The 21,942-nt window shown below is 45.2% G+C and overlaps 1 protein-coding gene and 1 long non-coding RNA gene across 2 annotated transcripts in view; both read right to left on the bottom strand.

The window, feature by feature from the left end:
• The window catches only part of LOC102380750 (oxysterol-binding protein 2), a 346,753-nt gene that overhangs the window by 253,271 nt on the left and 71,540 nt on the right, over positions 1-21,942 (bottom strand). The window contains 1 exon segment of the mRNA XM_025208840.1: positions 21,882-21,942. This exon segment is cut by the window's right edge and continues 30 nt beyond it. Coding sequence (XP_025064625.1) covers positions 21,882-21,942 — 61 coding nt within the window.
• LOC112550925 lies at positions 5,896-19,196 on the bottom strand. Its single transcript, XR_003095007.1, has 3 exons — positions 19,134-19,196; positions 10,106-10,416; positions 5,896-7,216 (listed from the first exon to the last, which is right to left on the bottom strand). It is a non-coding gene; the product is annotated as an uncharacterized LOC112550925 (long non-coding RNA).

Raw genomic sequence — 21,942 nt, 5'->3', positions numbered from 1 at the left:
TATCTTAAAAACAGTGAACTTACTCAGTATTTTTAGCTTATGGTGGGGGGGACTAGAACTGGGAGATCCTGCACCCTCTACCCAGAACCAGGATTCCTGCCCTCCAGCCCGTTCAATCAATGCTGTTCTCGTCACTTTGTGTGGGCCGTCTCCCGATCCCACCCTCATTGCCACGTGCGGACGGCGGGGAGCGATCGGGGCCCTTTTGTGCTATGCGCGAGCTGTGGCCAGCAGCCCGGGCATGCTGGATCGGAGAGAACAGGCAACACGCTGGAATTAGGCACGGACGCGTAATGGTTGATTCAAAGATTATTTACTTACACCGAAGATGGTCGCGGTGTAGGCTGGACAGTTTCCAGGTACAGCTTCGATTAAATCCTCGTTTGAGGACTACGACAAGCTCTCTCACGAAGTTTGCTAGGCTCCGTGGATCTTGTGCTCTGAGGTAGTTCGGTCGTCCGAACAACTATATCAGTTGTTCCAGCTGGCAAGGAATAGACTCACACGAAGTTTGCCAGGCTCCGTGGGTCCGGTTCTTTTGCGCGCAGGAAGGGATACGTCTAGGAATCTATCGGCGACGGGGAGAGGCTAGAGACTGATCAGACCCCTGTTGCCTTCTTAATATTCACGCTGGGTTCGATAAGCTCCGCAGCGCTTAGAGATCTTCACACAGCGTGAAGTCTCCTCCTTCTGGTGTTCGTGGAGTCCTCCCTTGTGGGGGTTCTCCTCGGAGTTCTCCAACTTGGGCGGAAACCACCCAAGCTTTTTATACGGCTAGCAAGCCAATCACTAGCCGCCACGTGGGAATAATTTAACTCAAACCAATAATGGGGCTCGAATTAGAATACAAATGGCGGGAACTCTTTGCACCGAGCATTTCTTAGATGCAAAAGAAATGCACCATGCAAAGAAAGCTACAGTTTGGCGGGAAATTCTCCCTTGCACCGGGGTTCCCCCTTTACAGCAAAAAACTCCACCATGCAAAGAAGCTGCAATTTAGCGGGAAAATAATTCAGTGGTGCCAAAGCACACACAAAAACAAAAATCACAACTTTGGGTTGTGACAAACTTTTAGTCTCCCAATTCCAGGGGAGGGTGCTCCAGGAGAGTGGAGGTGGAGCAGACAGGGAAGTACTCACTAATGTCAACTCTACTCCCCTCCCAGCCTTGGGGAGAAAGCAAAGCAGCAATCCCCAGGGAGACAGGAGTCTGCAGAAGCTGCAAAGTTACAGTGGCAGTCTGCTCTTCACCCAGCTGGTTTTAAATAACTAGAATGATGAAGTTTATGTCATTTCCCTGAGGAAGTGGTTCCACAAGATCACAGATCTCACAGCGAAGACATTTTCCCAGTTTTCTGATCACATTTGCCTTAGCTTAATTCCAGCTCATTTTCCTACCAGCATACTTTTGTCTAAATCTAAACAAATTTCCTTCTTCTTCGGCAATCACTTGCAGACAGTCTTCAAATACCCTGTTTAGTTATGCTTTTCCCAAACCAAAAATCCTTTAAGTTTTTCCAGTATTTTAATATTATAAAACCTTAGTCTGTCTGTCTGTCCATAATTCTTTATTCGCACTCTGATTGGTTGTCTGAAACAACCAAGAGCATTTTGGTGGGAAGAGTTGTGAAGGGGTATGGGGTTGTTTGTAGGGGGGTGGGTTGATGCATGTGTGTGGGCCCCTGACCACATGCCCCCTCGCCCCCGCCATGGCATATAGCCCTTGCTACTGGTGGCAGCAGCAGCAGCAGGCCCTGGGGTCACTTCTGGTCCATGGCAGACAGAGCCCCGCAGCAGCGCATGGCTCCTTGCTGAACCCTGGGAGATGCACGTGGTGGCACAAAGCGGGCCCAGCCCGTTTTGCTGCCATGCACCTTTGACCCAGACCAGGCTACTGCTGCTGCCACCAGTGGCAGGGGGCGGGCCACCTAGCGGGGGCACCCCCCCCCCCCCCCCCCCACACACACTCCCCACAGGCAGGAGCTGTCCTCCCTACTCACCAGCTGCACACTATCACACTCAATGCCTCCACATGGGACGCCCAGCTGGCATGACAGGAGCCCCACAGAGGTGGAAGCACAGAGCCCACAGAGTCCAATGGTGCATGACCTCTGAAAGCCTGCCTCCTGTTGGTTTTCAGAGGAGCAGCTGCACGCTGGTGGTAATTATTTTTTGGAGGGGCCCTGTAAGCCAGACAGAGTGGCCTGGTGGGCTGGATTCAGCCCGCAGGCTGAATTTTGCCCACTCCTGATTTAAAGTATTCTTTAAATCCATGATTTCATATTACTCTTTAGGAGGGGACAGCAAAAGATGCCACTGAAAGCTCTCTCTCCAGAGTGTATTTCTAAGACCTGATCTGTACCCAAAACATTGTATCATTTTAACTATGATAAACTTCAAGGCAATTTTTACCAATATAGTTGAAATGACAAAGGCCCAAGTACACATGTAGTTATATGCTTTGCAAAGCACCCAGATACCAGCATAACTGCATCCACATTGGAGGACTGTAAATTATAGCAATAAACTTTAGAATGAGCAAAACTTTCCCGTGTAGACAAGGCTTAAATGCCAGCAGTTTTTAAAAGTCTTCAAAACTCTCATGAATAACTGACTGGCTCAAAACATAAACTGAGGAGTCCCTTTCCCGTCAGTGAACATATTAAATTAGATTCACATCAGTAATGCCAGAAAAAGCCATTTTACACTTATTTGGGGGGTCATATGTGAAGTGAGATGGTGGTTTCAATATATTCTTAGCACGCGTGTCCATATCACAAAAATTACTCAGGTAATTTTTGCTTTGGTATCAGAGCAGAGGGGAGAGAATTGCAATGCTAATAACCCTGGTCTGAAAAGTGTTTCTCTCTCTCACCTGCCACTGTAACCTGTTCCCAGATGGTGACTAAAACCAGTATGGCTAAGCTTTGGGTTAGTGTAACAGAATGCCACCAGGAGACTTGGTAAATCCCAGAGACCACTTTCTCATCCTATAAGTGAAGGCAGTACATTTGGACATGGCCTACATTCATTGTCTGGGCTGGGATCTCCATACAAAAGTCTCACCTGTAGAGTCACTAGAATATTGAAACAACAACCACAACTTATCAACTGATCCTCCTGGGTGCTGATACACATGCAGCAAGCCTGCTCCGATGTGCTGTAATTACAGTGCATCAGTGCAGGCTCAACTAATCAAGTCTGCTGGAGCATGGTAATTACTGCACTCCTGCTGACTCCAGCCTCATGTGTATCAGTGTCCCTGATAGCGTAATACTGTTTCCAACAGCCACCACGTGACTAAACAGCAGAGTGGTCCTTCTAACCCTCACAGCTTACAGCAGAGACCTTTTAATCAAATTACTTTTAACACTGAACTGCCTGTAATGCTATACCTAGAAATTATCACAGCAGTGCCACCATCTGGTCCTGCTATAACCCTACCCTCCTTTAGCCAACAGCCATAAGACAAGTGCTCCTTCCTTCTTGAAGATTTTCTGGAGCTGTGATAACTGTATTCTAAATCCTGAAGGACATACAGATGTGAATGATTTTATATAAATGTATTATAAATGCTGATGATTTGTAGTGTTTCTTGATTTAGCTGCTGTGTCTCAACACTGGTTGATGTTAATCACTTACAAGTCTATGCATATGGCATTCAGTGTATGCCAAAACGTTTGTTATATTCACACTTGATCAATGGGGGCCATGAACTGCATGATGCAGGGGTGGCTTGTTGGGCAGGGCGAACTCACCCACGGGTTCATGGTCAGTGACAACGGGGCCAATATGGTCAAGGCAGTCCATGATGCCAGCTTTGTTGGCATCCGCTGTGTGGCACACAAGTTCCCCATTTTCACAGACGGGGCCCCGGTGCACCAGCTACCAGGGCCCACACCAGGCCGGGCAGGACCCTCCAGCCCCACCCACAGCTGGGAGCAGGGGGATTTGGGTGGGAAAATGCCCGGGCAGAGGACGGGGAGCTGGCTCTGCTGCTTGATCCTAGGAAAGGAAACAGAGCCCATTCTTCTAGGCCAGCCCCAGCTGGGTCTCCCCAGGCCACCGCCTGTGTGGCCCTCTCCCCTGCAGGGCCCCCTGGTGCCCCAACCCAATCTTCACAACCCCCTCCCCCATAAAAATTAATTTTAAACATATGAATTAAATTTAAATCTGTAAATTATACAGTTTGCAGGTCCGCAGTATAAAAAGGTTACGACTCCCAACCATATACCCCTGCCAGCCTACACCCCATGCTCCTACCGCCCTGCTCTGGGGCCCACCAGCGCTGGCCCTGGGACATCAGTGCAGGCCCTGAACTCCCGCACGCCTGCTCACTTGCACTTTCCCTGCCCCCACCTTCCCCACTTTCCTGCCCACCCACTGGCTGCTCTGCATCCCGTGGCTCCCATACCCACAATACCACACACACACTATGTAATCACTTCTACATATACAGCACAAACACACAAATCAGGACAAAAATATATATTTTTTAATTAAATTAAAATAATTAAATAATAACTAATACATTAAAATATATTATTATGGGGCACCTTTTCCAGAAAATATGCCCACCCAGCATCAGTGTTTTTGGAACATAAGTTACACTACCTTTCTCTTCAATTTCCACTCCACTTTCAATCACTGAGCAAATTGCTGAGGCTGGCAAGGACAGAAGTAGTGTCGGGGGCAGTCACAATAGGCAAGCTCATTCCATTCACATCAGCCACCAAGAAAGACTTCAGTCAAATGGAAAAAATAATAAACTTAATGAAAGATGAAACCAATCTCTCTTCCTTCCCACTTACTATGTAGAACAGACAACACCATATTAATCATGCCCAGAGGAATCAGGCAATTAATCCCCTCACAGCCACACAATTATAGGCCGAGCCAAGGGCTGACAGATGGGAGTGTTACATTTCCCTGGCTTCAGCATTTGTTTGAATGAAGTTTGGAAATAGAGTGAACCCACTACTGCTTTGCAGTCCTGTCAAGATAGGTTTGTTCTGGTGTCTGCATTTTAACATCCATTTATTGAGTGAGCAGTTAGTGAAACAGACTAGACCACCAAGGCTAGGGATAGATGTTGCATATAAACTGGTATAAGTGGTCGGGAACCAGTTCAAATCTGCAACAGAACAGAAGTTCAGTGCACATAAACCATTTTCAAAATGGCCAAAACCAGTTTAAGATAAACGTGGATGGATGTCATATCAGACTTAACCGATGTAAGTTAAATCAGCTTACTGAACTTCTGTCCCAGATTCAAGTCAACTCACAATCCCCCACCATCCCAGGATGCTTTGCACCTCCACAGCAACCTCCCCCACCTCCTTGCAGGGTGGGCAAGCTAGCCTTGGCCCAAGCTGTCTGCTCCAGCCAAGCAGGGAGGTGTGCTCTAGTACTCCCCAGCTTCTGGCCCGGGCCACTACAGACATGTGGCTGCATTTCTGGAATCAAAAGTCTATGTCTGTTTACTTGCTTATCACTTCAATCTATGCAGCTTAGACTAACCTGCGAAGATTGAATCAATTCAGCCTCGGGCTTTTTGCCAATCTGTACTTAGCCCAAATGGGTTGGATTCGGGCTTCACTCGCTCTCTGAAACTGATCCTGCTTCTACTGGAGAGTCAAAGGAGGTAGAATAAGACCCTCTGTTTGACTCAAGAGCCCCATCCAACCTCCATGTCCACAAAAAAGACTTTCCTCTAAGTTACGTGAAGAGATAAGATGCAATGATCACAAATCCCAATGAAATAAAACTATTTTTATCATCATGTAACTGATCTAAATAAAAATCAACATTTTGTTTTCCTGTATTAAAAAAAAAAAAAAAAACTGACAGAAAATAAATGGAAGCAACAAAAAAAACACAAAGCTTTAGACAGAACCAACATTTATTTTCAAATTGCTTAAAATCATGAAGTGGTAGAGTAAGCGAGTTTACTCAGAACATGCATTCATGATAGGAGTGAAATGGTAGCACTGTTTCCCCAGGATACACAGTGGTATTCTAGTCATTGAAATGAAATCAGAACACACATACAAAATCATTTCACAGAAACAAAACAAAATGGACACAGAAGGCAAAAATGAAAAACAACAGAATAGCATTAAAAACAAGCCCTTTTCAAATGCACAAAGGCACAGACAGTAAGCAAATACAAGTATGGCTACGTAGAAAATAATACAGTAAGTTAGCAATAGTTTATAATTGTTTATCTATCCAAAGAGCAAGATAAGCCCCATACTAGGGGTTGCAATCTATTTCCCTTTGTGTGCACAGACAACAACTTCTGAGCTGCGTAAGTGCCAAAAATACCACTTATGTACCAGTTGTGATTCTATTACCCCTGCAATGTGATTGTATAAGCTGGCATGTGTAGACTGACCATGCAATATGCTATGGACTGGCTGTGCATGCATAAGTTGATATATAGGGGCATGCCCTATGGCGAGTGAATATCTGCATCCAAGTCACAAAAATGAAGGCAGCCAAAAAGGCATGACCAGCAGGTGTTAGATTTTGGTAGAGAAAGAAGAAATATGCTATGTTTCAGCCCCAAGTGCTGCATGTTTTGGACACTCACTGTAGGCTTCGTTTACCCAAAAAGAGCTTGAACTTGCAGCTTTCTGTCTTCTCAGCATAGTGCCCAAGCTGCCACACCACAGACTAGGCACCATTCTGGCTTCTCTTTAGCTTTCCTTCTGAAGCTTGTCCCCTGGGCAGCAAAGAGAGAACAAAATGTAGAGGTAGGAGGAAGAAATGAAGCTGGAGGGTTGTGTGACTTTGAGAGTTGGCTGCTGTCCTAAAAAGGAGTACACCCTTGGTTCTAAGCTAGATCCTTGCTCTGAGTGGGGTGGAAGCTACTGCACTGCACATCATCCAGTTTAGCCTCAAGCCATTAAATGCAAGAGACAGTGGCTCAACTTCAAAAAGGAGCACCAGAGAAGTGTTGGGAGAGGGGGACTTATGCATCCAAAATATAAAGTAAGGGCCAAAACCAAACAGGTAGATATCTATGAAACTTATTTAGACACAGAAAGGGAAACAGAATTCTATTATAGATGTATGTGTCTTTTCAGTAAAGCTGTGTTATATAACTCTATTAGGCTACAAACACACATTGCATTAGTCCCAGGAAAAATCATTTTATCTTGGGACAAAATGCAAACATTCAGATGTCCATGTTCACCGTCCCAGGATAAACCCTAAAAAAAAAAAATACATGGGATAAGAAGTATTAACAGTTTATCCCAAGACATCACAAAGTGCCCCTGAACAGTTATCCCAAGATTGCATCATTGAATCAATAAGAGAAAAGTGGCAATGCATTCAGCTGCTCATTAAACCCTCATTAGGGCTAGGGACAGACATTCAAAAAGCTGGAGCCTGAATTGATTAAATCTTTGCAGGTTAGTCTAACCTGCCTAGGCTGAACTGGTCTGTAACAGTATAGACATTCCCTCTGGACTGAGGAACTGGACTGAGGAGGGGGGGCACGGCCAGCTTGGGCTGAACTGGCCAGAGAGAGGTTTCGTTCCCAACTCCCTGTCCCACCAGCAGGGACCCAAGCAGGGTCTGCCAGGCAGTCCCCACTCACTGCTGCAGCAGGGGGCTGGCATGGCACCTGAGGCAGAGGCGGCTGGGAGGGGGCGTTATTCCCCCTTCTATCCCCAAGGGATCGCAGCCAGGTCTGCCTGCCCCAACTGCTACCACCACCACCACCACTTACTCCCTGCTTGGGGCAAGTGACAGAATAAGCCCCCTCCTGTCCCCTTTGCTGTACACTGGAGGGAGGGGGAATAACCCCAGTCCCTGCTCCTGCTCCCCACCCCCAAGAGGCTCTTAATACAGCTTGTGTGTAATGTCTGTCTCTAACCTAAAAGGGCAATGCGTGTATACACCAGTTCCAGGATATCTCTGTTCTGGAACAAACACAGCCACCTAGTCTAGGAAGAAATGCAATGTTTGTTTCTAGTATTACTTTCATTTAAAGCAGCATGCCCTCTTTTTAAAGCCTGTATCCTCTGACTGGATATTTCTAAGTAGGATTAAAAAAAATTTGCAAGGCAAAATTCACGGAGTTCTTCTCCCACAGATGTAGAATTAAAGTTGTTACCTAAAGGAAACTGACTGCACAGAAGGAAGGAGAAAAATCTGACCTGGGTTAACTAAGAGTGTTGTGCAAAATTAAGAAAAATGCAAAAACTTTTAGAATTTCATTTTGGGTAATTGCCCAAAGGTAAAGTCTGGTAAAGACAGAACATTTTATAAAATGGAGTTTTTGCCTTTAGCAAAAAGATAACGTTCTACATGCTTGAATGTGATGTTAGTTCACAAGGTATAATTTAAAACGTAATATGTTTGCATTCTAAAGATGGGGCTGAATGAAAACTATGCCACTTACTAAAACACAATTCAATTTGCACATACACATATATACTCAATACCCCACAAACTAACTCCATACTATTTCTCAGATAATACCAGACAAGTTTCTATCATTTTAAAAACACATAGTATCTTGTATTTTGGCATGTTTATACTCATGTAAGTTCTATACGGTCTTGTAATATTATAAATTCCCTTCCATCTGAACTATTTTATTAACTAACTAGCAGTCCCATTGCATGTATATACCTTTCAGTCAACAACACAGCCCTCCTTCAGTACAGCTTAGAGGCTGAAGCAATCAGTTACTGAGATATCTTAGATATGAACTAAGGTGGACTATACATGTTAGTTTCCAGCATTATATTCTGCTGAAATGTTTAATCTGTAGCAAAGAATCTTATGTAGTACAATAGATACTGCATAATTGATATCAGACTATATAACAAGTTTGATATGAAATAATTATTTGGGAAATTGATAATGTAATTAAAATGGCTAGGAAAATGAAAAATGGGAAGTATAGACTGAAAACTGAAGGTTCACAGAAAAGAGAGAAAAATGACTTGACCTTTTTCTTTGGATTTGATATTACAAAGTAGATCTGAAAGATTCCCTCTTCTCTTTCACTTTACTACACCCCAAAAAGGGGGTTGTTCTGTTTTTTTACACCTAAAAAATGGATCTTGCTTGCTCTGAAGATAGTGACAATTTGGTAAAATTGGACAGCAGAAAAGCCGAGAGAGTAAAAAGATGAATAAATTGAGAGAAGTTTTAGATCAGACTGCTTACAATACTGCGTTTTTTAAATTTGTTTCTGTTAATGCTTATTTACCAAAAATTCACTAGTTAGTAGTTGAAATTAAAAGATGCACTGATTCATTATTCAAACCTTCCCCTGCCCTCAACACCTTTGATTAAGGTGAGAGATCTTAATGATGCTTTGACACAACCGGGGACTTCAACAGAAGAAAAAAGGGAAGACTAGACTTCAGGCATGCAGTTTATTAAATTATGTATGCAGTCACAATATAGGCTACCAGCTTAGCAAGAGACTTGGAAAATCCTCCCTCACTCCTCTGAGCCCTGTTCAGTCAGATATTTCATAACCGAGACCGAGGAATATGAAATATGCAGTACTAATAGACAGACAAGGTTCTTTGGGTCAATGTGATGTCTCTTATTAGACTGACTAAATAGCTGGAAAAAATTGTTCTTTACAAGCTCTCAGGCACAAACACCCTTCTTCAGGCATAGGGAGAGTCACTCCCTATGTGACTATGTATAGCCTCATTAGCATATTCATAAATGAGGCTATACATCCTAAAATAAAATCACCTTACAAGGGTCAGTTATGCAGGAGATATTGCCAGTGGTGAAGCTTTCAGCTCTAGTAATGACATTAAATGTGGCTAGGGTAGGTTTCCTTTCTGTCAAGGACTAATAAACAGCCTGTAGGATCAGAGTCTTTTCTGGCTATAGTCCTAGAAAGCATGCCAAAAAGGGTAATGCAAATAGTTGCCATTGGGGACATAGAAGGAGATATGAAAACCCAGATGGCCAACCACACACACACACACAAAGTATTCAGTCTTCTAGGGTTTTTTGTTTTTTGGGGTTGGTTTTTTTGTTTGTTTGTTTTTTTTGAGGGGGGGGGTTGGAGGGAGGGTTCAGAACTCTAGTCCAAGTGAATTAAGAAAACCTACTTCAGTAAAGCAAGAAATATGCAAAATCTCCTCAGTGCTGTCCAACGTAGCAGGCCCATGGTAGAAAAGAAACCATGTTGGGAGTCTGCATGCTCCACATTACTGGTGCATCATGCCATACCTTTGGCTGGCAACGCTCCAATGGGGTAAGCTACTGTGTTCTCCCACCGCGCAAAGGTTGCAGCGCAAGACAGCAGCAAAACAGAGACAAACAATCCATCCATGTTGCAACTTAACAGGGAAACAGGCAAGAGAGGCCATCATGATTAAGTGTGTTTGTAGAGAAGAGCAGAAGTGAGCAGCAGAAGGCACTGAAAGAAAATAGGAATAGTTTAAAAAATAGAAATTAAACAAACAAACAAACAAACAAAAACCCATCTCAGTAGCTTTCTCAGCTAAACTTTTCATGGCAGCAGCTCCTGGTACAAGCAACAGCAACAGACTTTACACCAGAACCTTCCAATGCTGGGATCAATAAAGATGATTAAAGGAATAAGAAAGTAATGAATGCTGAGCTATAAAATATTTCAGAGAGTAATGAATGCATCTTCATACATAAGCTCTACAGACAGAGGGTAAAACACAGACTTAATAACAAAACACCATGCCAGGAGAGAGATGGGGAAAAAGGAACATAATCATTTCTAAGGGGATGGAGAATGGGAATGTATTTTAATATAGGTCTGACAGGAGCTGGAGACTGCAATCTCATTTCTTCTGTTGTTAGCAGCACAGCTGAGAGTGGAGGGGTGACAATGGCAAGGATTGTCAAAAAAGGAGACAATTACAGTACAGAGAGAACTAGATAATGCCACCCAATCAAGAGCTACAAAGAAGGAGTCATAAGAGCTAAGGGCAGAGAACTTTTCAGTTGTCTGATGACATCAGATTCCCAATTTTGAAATGTAGTGAACATCAAATGCTTCAATGTTAGAAAAGTGCCTAAGGTACACAAAGCAACTGTAGTGCAATCAGCATCAGAGTAATTACAGAAAAAGTTTAGAAACAAGGGACCCTCTTGAAAAGTCTAATCTGGTAAATACAGGAGCAGCTACAGATTGCTTTACATCTGCCCTTACAATCTAAGATGCTGCAACAGTGGAACATATACATTTAAGTATTTACTTATTTTTATACAATCAAAATAGTTAAACTAAGAGTTTTTTTGACTGGGAACCGCCTGGTGGGCCCAAGAGTTGCCTGGGAAATTGTGGAAAGAATGGGAGATGAGTGGCTTCTCAGTAAGCATTTTCATTCCCTGGAGTTGTGTGGGTCCCCTCCTATCCCTCATAGCAGCAGAAACCCCATTTGATGAGCCAGAGTAGAGGAAGACAGAAATGCCATGGTTCCACATATTTCTTTGCTCTCTGCCTTCTCTATGTGCACCCCAAATTGCTGCTCTTCCACTCCATCCCTTTCCATATTTTGATGCATCAATAGCAACATCTTAAAACACCTGGAAAATTCCTATCCAAAACACTTCTTTAAAGTGAAGGTCATTTCCATTTAAAAGAGTCAATAAACAAGACCAACATTAATTAAGCCAACAGGAAACTCCATACCAGCCTTTCAAACCAGCCATCATTATACCAGATGACCTCCAGCCTGTTTTCCCAGCAGTTGTCCTGATATTCAATTCCTCATGATTACATGCTCTGACATTAGCCACCCTAACTGCTGTATCAGAAACTGCTGCTTCATATGTCTATAAACACAGGTGTCAAATCTGTCGGGCTGAATCCAGAACACCGGCTTCTCGCAGGCCAGACCCAAACTGTGGGACCTCCTGTGGGCTAGACAACCCACAAGCAGTAGCATTAATCCCTGTAGCTGCCACAGTCACGGATTCACCATGCTTCCCAAATTCAAGGAGTTAACATTGCTGCTACTTGCTTCTTTTCCCCTTACCATCAGTCTTCATAGCTGGCCCCAAGAGTATCTGTATCTAGCCTACAAGAGGCGTGTGTAAGAAGCACTATGAGCCAGACAACCCCACTCCATGTACCAAATCTGGGCCAACTACCATATGTTTGACTCCTCTGGTCTATAGGGAATATGTCACAAACTAGCAGAAGCTGAAATGTGGAGTTGGACCTGTAAACTGCAGATGGTTCTAGGGAGTCAGTGGTGGAGTACAGCAGGAGTCTTGGAAAACCAGTATGGTTCATACATGAATTTTGGCTTAACTGGTAACTGTCTGCATGGAACAGATCTGTAATGCACTTGGTCAACCTGATATCTATGCTCTGTGCACACTGGCAACGTAATGTTTTTACTCTAGCACCACCAGAATGCTACCTTTCATTTTCCTTCACAAACCCTAGCCCTGGGAATGCATTTTAATTCTGGACTGTCACAGAGTCAGGAGCAGGGAATCCAAAACTCAGGTTATAAGGATATCAGCCAGTCAATCATCAACTAGCCCAGGCTTGTTTTCTGTTACATGTTTCCTAGTGCTCTGCCTGGTTTAGTTTTAAAATACCTGAAGTGACAGGACTTAACTCCTTCCTCTGGAGACTTACAAAGATTGAAGGCTCTCACTGTCAGGAAACGTTTTCTGGTATTCAACTTCCATAACTTTAATTATTACCAGTCATCACTTAGTCCAACTGTACATTCCCATGACTATACCCACCTTGCTCTTATATTAATTCTCACCAGTTTTAGACTCTTTCTTGTAATAAAGTAATAACTAACCTCCAGAGATATTAAGAATAGCTTTCCATTCCTCTCTTAGCTTTGTAATTCTATTAAAAAAAATTATTCTGTTGGTCTTAAGTTTTGTGCAGCAAAAGTCTGTGGACCTATGTATCATCTAGGTATAGCTTGATCATTTTAACGTTTTCCCATTATTTTTCCAAGGAAAGAAACTAAACTTAGCAGATGGCAAACCACCAAGAGTGGTAAACTTTCCAAAAGCATATTTCTGGCATCCAGTCTTCTAGTACCCTTTGCATTCCACAATTGATTGCCCATTATGCAATAGGTTTGTTAGTTAATCTCCTTCAGATGTTACTGTAGATGGCATTTACATGACTTGTTTTGTTCATTTTTATGTATTCCCTTTAACTGCTCAACAGATCCTTTAATAAATCCTTGCAATTCTTCATTTCCTTGTAATGAAGACAAGAGTTCAGCAACTCAGTATGTTCAGGGTGCATTTCCCCTTATTTTCTCTCTAGTTTTCCTTTGCGTATCTACTATCAGCAGAAATGGGGAAGACATCTTAGCTTGGTTGTTACAAAAACAAAACATGTTTACTTCCAGGAAGAGAGAACACTAATTCATATTTGATGTCATGTTGGGAAATATTAAAATCCTGCTCCCAAAAACCAGATGAGTCAGTACTGTATTGTACAGTATAAGAAACAGTTAGAATGTGAAACTCAGTAGGAGTTTCAGGATTGGCAGAACGTTAGCGTTTTTAAAAGGAATTAGAGGGTTTTATATAATTCTACATTAGCAGATCAGACTGCCAGTGATCTAAACAAAACAGACAAGATGAACAGCAGGGTTATTCCCCACGTATGAAACCAGCATGGTTTTATTCAGGTATATGCTATCTTGAGATAGGACTCTTCTTTTTCAAATTGAATCTAAGAGATGAGGGCATCTGCAAACAATTGCTGCTTTCAGGTTCCTGAGGCAGAACATCTAAATCTGCTTTTTGTAAACTAGCAGTAGCATTTCAGCCACTGAACTAACCGTCTCTCTCTCTCATAGACATCAAGAACTAAAATGTACCCAGTGACAGAAGAACCACTACCTTCAGCCATGAAAAACATGGGTTCTCCTGCACTAAGAAGCAAGGAAGGTCACATATGTGCAAAAAAGCTGGCACTGGTTATAGGCTCACCTTACGCCCAAGTGGAAAAAGAAAACTGAACCAGTTCTACAGGGGCTGGAATCAGACTCAACACTGAACAACAATTGCTAGCCTGGAATCCCATATGAATTCCATTTCCATCTCCAACAGAAGCAAGGGATGCATTAAACCTGATGTCATTAACCTCCAATGTTTCCTGCAGTTAGGATGAGATCTCTTCTTTCAAAAACATAGCAGAACGTTGAAACTGTATTTCCAATCTCCCCCCCCCAGCCTGAAATAAAACATATTTCACTACTACAGGGCTCTGGGTACAAGGGTGAAGGGGTGCGGGGCTCAGGCCACGTTCTTGTTAATCCTTCAGGTCAAAGGAAAGGGCCCAGGCAGGAGCGGTTGCATCCTACAGATCAATACCTGGCTGTGCAGGTGGTGTCGCCAGCAGGGCTTTGGCTTCTTCGACCATGTGATGTTGTTCAAAGAAGAAGAATCGCTGGAAAGAGATGGGATCCATCTGATAAAGAGAGGGAAGAGCATCTTCGCTAACCTAGTGACAAGGGCTTTAAACTAGGCTCGCCAGGAGATGGAGACCAAAGCCCTGAGGTAAGTGGGGAAGCAGAAGACCTGGAGCAAAAGCAAGAAGGAGGTGGCAAGAGGGGAGGTACTCTCATACATCCTGAGAAATCAGGGAAATCAACTAGTTACCTCAGGTCTTTGTACACAAATGTACAGAGCCTGGGAAACAAGCAGGAAGAACCAAAACTCCTTGCAGTCACCAAACTATGATGTGACTGGAATAATAGAGACTTGGTGGGAGCTCGCATGACTGGAGCACTGTCATGGATGGGTTCAAACTGTTCAGGAAGGACAAGCAGGGGAGAAGAGGAAGAGGATTTGCACTGTATGTAAAAGAGCTGTATGACTGCTCAGCGCTCCAGTATGAAACTGGAGATAAGCCTATTGAGAGTCTGGGTTAAGGACAGAAGGGAAAGCAACAAAGGTGATGCTGTGGTGGGGTTCTGCTACAGACTACCAGACCAGGAGGAAGTGGTGGATGAGGCTTTCTTCAAACAGCTGGCACAAGTTTCCCCATAACAAGCCTTGGTTCTCATGGGGGAAGACAATCATCCTAACATCTGCTGGGAGGGCACTACAGTAGTGCGCAGGAAATCCAGAAAGATTTTGGCATGTGTCGAGGACAACTTCCTGGTGCAAATGCTGCAGCAGCCAACTAGGGACCATGCTCTTCTTGACCTGCTGCTCACAAACAGGGAAGAAGTGCTGGGGTATGTAGTAGTGGATGGCAAAGTGGGCAGCAGTGACCAGGAGATGATTGAGTTCAGGATCCTGAAGAAAGGAGAGCAGCAGAGTAAGCACCCAAGCCTTCAGAAAAGCAGGCTTTGACTTACTCAGGAAACTCATAGGCAGGATCCCCTGGGAAGCCAGAGAGGAGTCCAGCAGGAGAGCTAACTGTACTTTAAAGAAGCCTTATGAAGAGTGCAGGAACAAAACATCCCGACGAGCCGGAAGACCAGCAAGTATGGCAGAAGACCAGCTTCACTTAGCAGGGAACTCTTCAGGAAACTAAACCAGAAAAAGGAAACTTATCAGAAGTGGAAACTTGTACAAATAACTAGGGAAGAGTATAAGAGCATTGCTTGGCCATGCAGGGATGAAGTCAGGAAGGCCAAAGCACAACTGGAGTTGCTGCTAGCAAGGGATCTGAAGGGGAACAAGAAGGGTTTCTAGAAGTATGTCGGTAACAAGAGGAGGATCAAGGGAAGTCTGGGTCCCTTACTGAATGGGGGAGACATACCTGTGACAGAGGATGCAGAAAAGACTGAAGTGCTCAATGCCTTCTTCGCCTCAGTCTTCACAGGCAAGTTCAGCTCTCAGACTACGTCACCAGACACCAGTTCGGGGAGGAGGTGAGCAGCCAACAGTGGCAAAAAAACAGGTTAGGAACTATTTAGAAAAGTTGGACATATACAAGTCCATGGGGCTGGATGGGATGCACCCAAGAGTGCTGAAGGAGTTGACTGATGTGACTGCAGAGCCATTGGCCACCATCTCTGAAAACTAATAGTGATCAGGAGAGGTCCCAGATGATTGGAAAGGGCCCATCATAGTGCCCATATTTAAGAAAGGGAAGGAGGAGGATCCAGGGAACTATAGAACATTTGGTCTCACCTTGATCCCTGGAAAAATTACGGAGCAGATCCTCAAGGAATCCATTTCCAAGCAGTTGGAGGAGAAGGTGGTGATTAGGATTCACCAAGGGCAAGTCATGCCTGACAAACCTGACTGCCTTCTATGATGAGATGACGGACTCTGTAGACATGAGGAGACCAGTGGATGTGATATACCCTGATTTTAGCAAGGCTTCTGACAGTCTCCTACAACATTCTTGCAGGCAAGCTAAGGATGTATGGGCCGGATGAATGAACTGTAAGGTGAACAGAAAACTGGCTGGAGCATTGGGACCAGAGGCAATAATCAATGGCTCGATGTCTAGTTGGCAGCTGGTATCAAGTGGAGTGCCCTAGGGGTCAGTCCAGGGGCCGTTTTTGTTCAAGGATTTCATCAACAACCTGGAAGATGGCATAGATGTGCACCCTCAGCAAGTCTGCAGATGACACCAAGCTGGGTGGAGTAGTAGATATGCTGGAGGGTAGGGCTAAGATTCAGTGACATGGGATTTGGCCAAAAGAAATCTCATGAGGTTCAACAGAGGAGGGCCACTTGTATGGATAGGGGCCTGCAAGCAAAACCCTACAAAGCGAGATTGAGGACCCTGGATCTCTTCAGCCTCCACAAGAGAAGGCTGAGAGGTGATCTTGTGGCCATCTACAAATTCATTAGGGGGCATAGCAAGGGATCGGAGATGATCTGTTTACCAGGGCACCTCTTGGGGTAACAAAGAACCATGGTCACAAACTGACAGAGAGCAGATTTAGGCTAGACATCAGGAAAAACTTCTTCAAGGTAAGGGTGGCCAGAGTTTGGAATGGGGTTCCAAGGGAAGTAATACTCTCCCCTACCTTGGGGGTCTTTAAGGAGAAGGCTGGATAGGGATCTGACTGGGGTCATCTGACCCCAGCACACTTTCCTGCCTAGGCAGGGGGTCAGACTTGATGATCTGTTGATGTTCCTTCCAACCTGGAAGGAGATAGGGGCACAGGTGGTCTTCTCATCTGTCCTTCCAGTGAGCAGGTGTGGATGACACCATGAGATCTGCATCAGGGAGGTCAACTTGCAGCTTCGGAAATGGTGTCTCGAGGCGGGCTTTGGCTTTTTGGACCACGACCCATACTTCAGAGACATGCTTGGGTGGGATGGATTTCCCCTCTCCCCCAAAGGTAAGCGTGTGTTCTCTCTCAGGTTGGCTGATCTCCTCCAGCGGGCTTTAAAATAGGTTCATCAGGGAGGATGAGGACGGAGGGAGCCACAGAACACCGAACCAAGAGACACCCACAAGAACAGCCCAGCCAAGATAGGCGACGAGCACAAGAAGTAACCAGGTAAGAGACAGGGGCCCAGATAGTCCTGGGATTAGGGGGGCAGTGCATACACCCTCAGGAGGCCTTAAATGCCTCTACACTAATGCTTGTAGTATGGGGAACAAGCAGGAGGAACTTGCCCTCCTGCTAGCTAACACAAACCCAGACATAGTGGGGCTCACTGAAACTTGGTGGGATCCAACACACGACTGGGCGGTAAACATCAAGAGCTATAGGCTGTACAGGAGGGATAGAACAGGGAGGAAAGGTGGGGGTGTGGCGCTCTATGTCAAAGAGCATTACACATCCTCAGCAAACAGCACTGGGTCAGAGGAGGGGCAGACTGAAGTGCTCTGAGTCAGAATACACGGGGGTCGGGGGGAAAGGGACTTAACGGTGGGGGTCTACTACAGGCCACCCAACCAGGGGGAAGAGCTGGACCGGGAATTCTCAGGTCAGCTCACGGAGGCAGTTAAGTCAAGGGACGTCGTCATCATGGGTGACCTAAACTAACCATCTGTTGAGAAGAACAGTCAGCCAGATCCAACCACTCACAGAGGTTCCTAGACGAGTTACAGGACCTCCATCTAACCCAGGAAGTGCACAGTCCCACCAGGGGAAATGCCCTGTTAGACCTGGTCCTGGCCATGGGAGATGACCTGATGAGGGGACTGCAGGTTCTCAACCACCTGGGCAATAGCAATCATCGCCTGCTGGAATTCACCATCCAGCGCAGGGTGTCAAAGGCCTGCAGCAAGGCAGCAGCCCTGGACTTCAGGGGGGCAGATTTCAATGATGTAAGGAGACTTGTCAGGGAAGCACTAAGGTCCCGGAGGGGAGTTGGGAGTCCAGGAAGGGTGGTCATTCCTTAAGGAGACGATCCTCCAAGCCCAAAGGGTGACAATCCCAACGCGGATCAAAGGGGGCAAGAGTGCTCAATAGCCCCCATGGCTTACCAAAAGCATCCAGGGACGTCTCAAACCTAAAAAAGAGGCATACACCCAATGGAAGGGAGGGGCCATCACCAAGGAGGATTATACCTCCATTGCTCGAGATTGTAGCGGGGCTGTTAGGAAGGCTAAGGCAGAGACAGAACTGGGACTAGCAACCTGGATCAAAGATAACAATAAATCCTTTTTTAAATACACAGAGGGTAAAAAGAAGGTACTGGGTAACGTGGGGCCTCTGCAGGACACGCTTGGGAATCTGGCGGTCGCACCAGATGACAAAGCTAACCTTTAACAAATTCTTTGCCTCCATTTTTCTGAGCAGGGACCAGAACATCCCCCGCACTGGGACCCCGGACAGGCCCAGGGGAGAGACAGCCAGGCCCAGGGTCAGTGAGGACCTAGTCAGGGAACTTCTGGTGGGACTAGACGTGTTCAGATCAGAAGGTCCTGATGATCTTCACCCCAGAGTGCTGAGGGAATTGGCAGAGGTCATTGCAGGACCCCTGGCACAGCTTTACAAGAAGTTGTGGTGCTCTGTCGAGGTGCCAGAGAACTGGAAAAGGGCCAATGTGGTCCCCATTTTCAAAAAAGGGAGGGAGGACCCAGGAGACTATAGGCTCATTAGTCTTACCTCGGTCCTGGGAAAGCACTTTGAGAAAATTATCCAGGACCACATCTGCGAGGGACCAGTGGGGGAGATTATGCTTAGGGGCAATCAACATGGGTTCATTAGAGGCAGGTCCTGTCATACCAACCTGGTTGTCTTCTACGACCAGGTCACAAAATCCTTGGACGCAGGTGCCGCAGTGGACGTAGTCTTTCTGGACTCTAGGAAGGCCTTCAACACTGTCTCTCACCCCATTCTCATTAAAAAAAATTAAATAAAAAAAAAAAATATATCAGACGACTGTGGTGTTGATGCCTACACAGTCACATGGGTCACTAATTGGCTGGAGGGCCGAACCCAGAGAGTGGTGGTGGACAGGTAATTTTTGACCTGGAGGGATGTGGGCAGTGGGGTTCCCCAGGGCTTGGTCCTCGGGCCTGCACTGTTCAACATCTTCATCAGCAGCGTGGACGAGGGGGTGAAAAACACCTTGTTCAAATTCACAGATAACACTAAGGTGTGGGGAAGTGGGCACGCTGGAAGAGAGGGACAGGCTACAACTAGATCTGGACGGGGTACAGGGGGGGGGGGGTGAGAATAGGATGGGTTTCAATACTGACAAGTGCAAGGTACTGCACTAGGGGAGGAAGAACCAGCAGCATACCTACAGGCTGGGGAACTCCCTTCTTGTCAGCACAGAGGCAGAAAAAGATCTCGGAGTCGTTATTGATTACAAGATGAACAAGGCTAACCGCATCTTGTCATGCATCCACAGATGCATCACGAGCAGGTCCAAGGAGGTGATCCTCCCCCTCTATGCAACATTGGTCAGGCCGCAGCTGGAGTGCTGCGTCCAGTTCTGGGCGCCGCACTTCAGGAGGGATGTGGACAGCATTGAGAGGGTCCAAAGGAGGACCACCCGCATGATCAGGGGGCAGCAGGGCAGGGCCTACGAGGAGAGGCTGTGCAACCTGAACCTGTTCAGCCTCCACAAGAGAAGGCTGAGAGGGGATCTGGTGGCCATCTATACTATAAACTTGGCAAGGGGGACCAGGAAGCTACGGGAGAGTCCCTATTCCCCCGAGCACTACCGGGAGTAACAAGGAATAATGGCCATAAGTTGACTGAGAGTAGATTCAGGCTAGACATCAGGAGGCACTACTTCACAGTCAGGGCAGCTAGGATCTGGAACCAACTTCCAAGGGAAGCGGTGCTCGTTCCTACCCTGGGGGTCTTCAAAAGAAGGCTAGATAATCACCTGGCTGGGGTCATTTGACCCCAGCATCCTGTCCTGCCCATGGCAGGGGGCGGACTTGATGATCTGCTCAGGTCCCTTCCGACCCTACTAACTATGAAACTATGAGACTATGACGCTAGCATCTATGAATCTAAGGAGCAATGGTCTCAAGTTGCAGGAACAGAAGTTTAGGTTAGATGTTTGGAAGAATTTTCTCACTAGGAGGGTAGTAAAGTACTGGAACAGGCTACTGAGCGAGGCTGTGTAATCTCCATCTTTGGAGGGTTTTAAGATCCAGCTAGACCAGGCTTTGGCTGAGACAATCTAGTTGCGGATGGTCCTGCTTTGAACAGGGGGTTGGACTAGATGACTTTCTGAGGTCCCTTCCAACCCTAATTTTCTATGATATGGAGAGAAAAAGAAAACGAGGAAGAAAAAAAATTAGAAATTTCTTTAAGACAGAATTCCCTATACAGTAAAGCGCCAGAAGGACAGAACTGCTATTACACAGTTCCATGCAGAAAGCAAACACTCAGGCACAAGGAAAAGGAAACTATTTGAGTATAGGAGAAAGACAGTGACAGAGAAGTTTGATGCATTCTGCTGGAGGTGTTTCTAATGCACCTATCACTATATTCTTAAAGTCTCCTTCCACTATTCTCATCTCCAACCATTAAAGTGCAATGCCTGTATAAATGAGAACGACAGTGTTAAAGAAGAGAGCATTGTTCCCGTTGCACTGATTTCAATGGACTAACAAATTCACTTTCCTACCCAGGCACGAAAGTGGAAACTCTCACAGCTGTTACTGAATGAACCATCATGACATGGGACCAGCCTTGCGGAACACCAGCTCCTCTTCACAAGCTGCCAAGCTTAGCTTCCATGTCATATTTCACAGAAATGCCCAGTATTGCTGGTTTGTGTAGAATTTGAAAGCTGCCTTGACAGGCTAAATGTGAGTTGACAAAAATACAAGGAGTGACATGAAAACAATATGGTAAAATAATACTAAAGGCTGCAATTATTCAGGATAGTGATGCAAACAGAGGGTAATTACAAATCCTGTTATTATCAGAACAAGTATAAATTGCCATTTGCGAACAGTAATGGAAAAAAACAGCCTAGGTATAAACGGGCACAGTTCTTGCTGGTTTCAGTGAAAACTACAGTCACATGATAAATAAACTGTCTTCTAATGTTGTCATCATAAAATGTGAATTGTTTCAGATGTCTTATTTTCACTGGAATTTAAGCACCGTTCTGTAGACTGAACTAAAATACAGACTCTAGTTTTTGTTAGCAGAACACAGGACTGAAACAGACTCACTGGACCTATATCTAGTTTAGTGCTTGCTATCACAGGAAACCACCACATGGGATCTCTTTCATGAACTGGTCAGGTTCAAAGTGTCATCTTGTAATCAAAACAAACTGTCAGGAGACAGGATCCCCACAGTTTATCACTTCCATTTTCATTTTCATGGATTCACTAGAGTAACCTTAGGAAACTTAATCTCTCTGACTCAGTCTCTCCATCAGTGAAACGGACTTACCTCATGGGACAGTTATAAGGCTTCATATCATAAAAAAGTGCTTCAAGAATCTTTCTTGAAAGATTCTCATTTGTGTCACATAACATCAACATTGTAAACTTACCCCTTAAGTTTCTCATATAAGTAGCAAGGGATGTAGCCAGAGAATACCCATCACTGCCAGC

Source organism: Alligator sinensis, unplaced genomic scaffold, assembly GCF_000455745.1.
Source record: "Alligator sinensis unplaced genomic scaffold, ASM45574v1 scaffold1108_1, whole genome shotgun sequence".
Taxonomy (NCBI): domain Eukaryota; kingdom Metazoa; phylum Chordata; order Crocodylia; family Alligatoridae; genus Alligator; species Alligator sinensis.
Note: the sequence above shows the minus strand (reverse complement) of the source record. Positions and strands in the feature narration are given on the sequence as shown.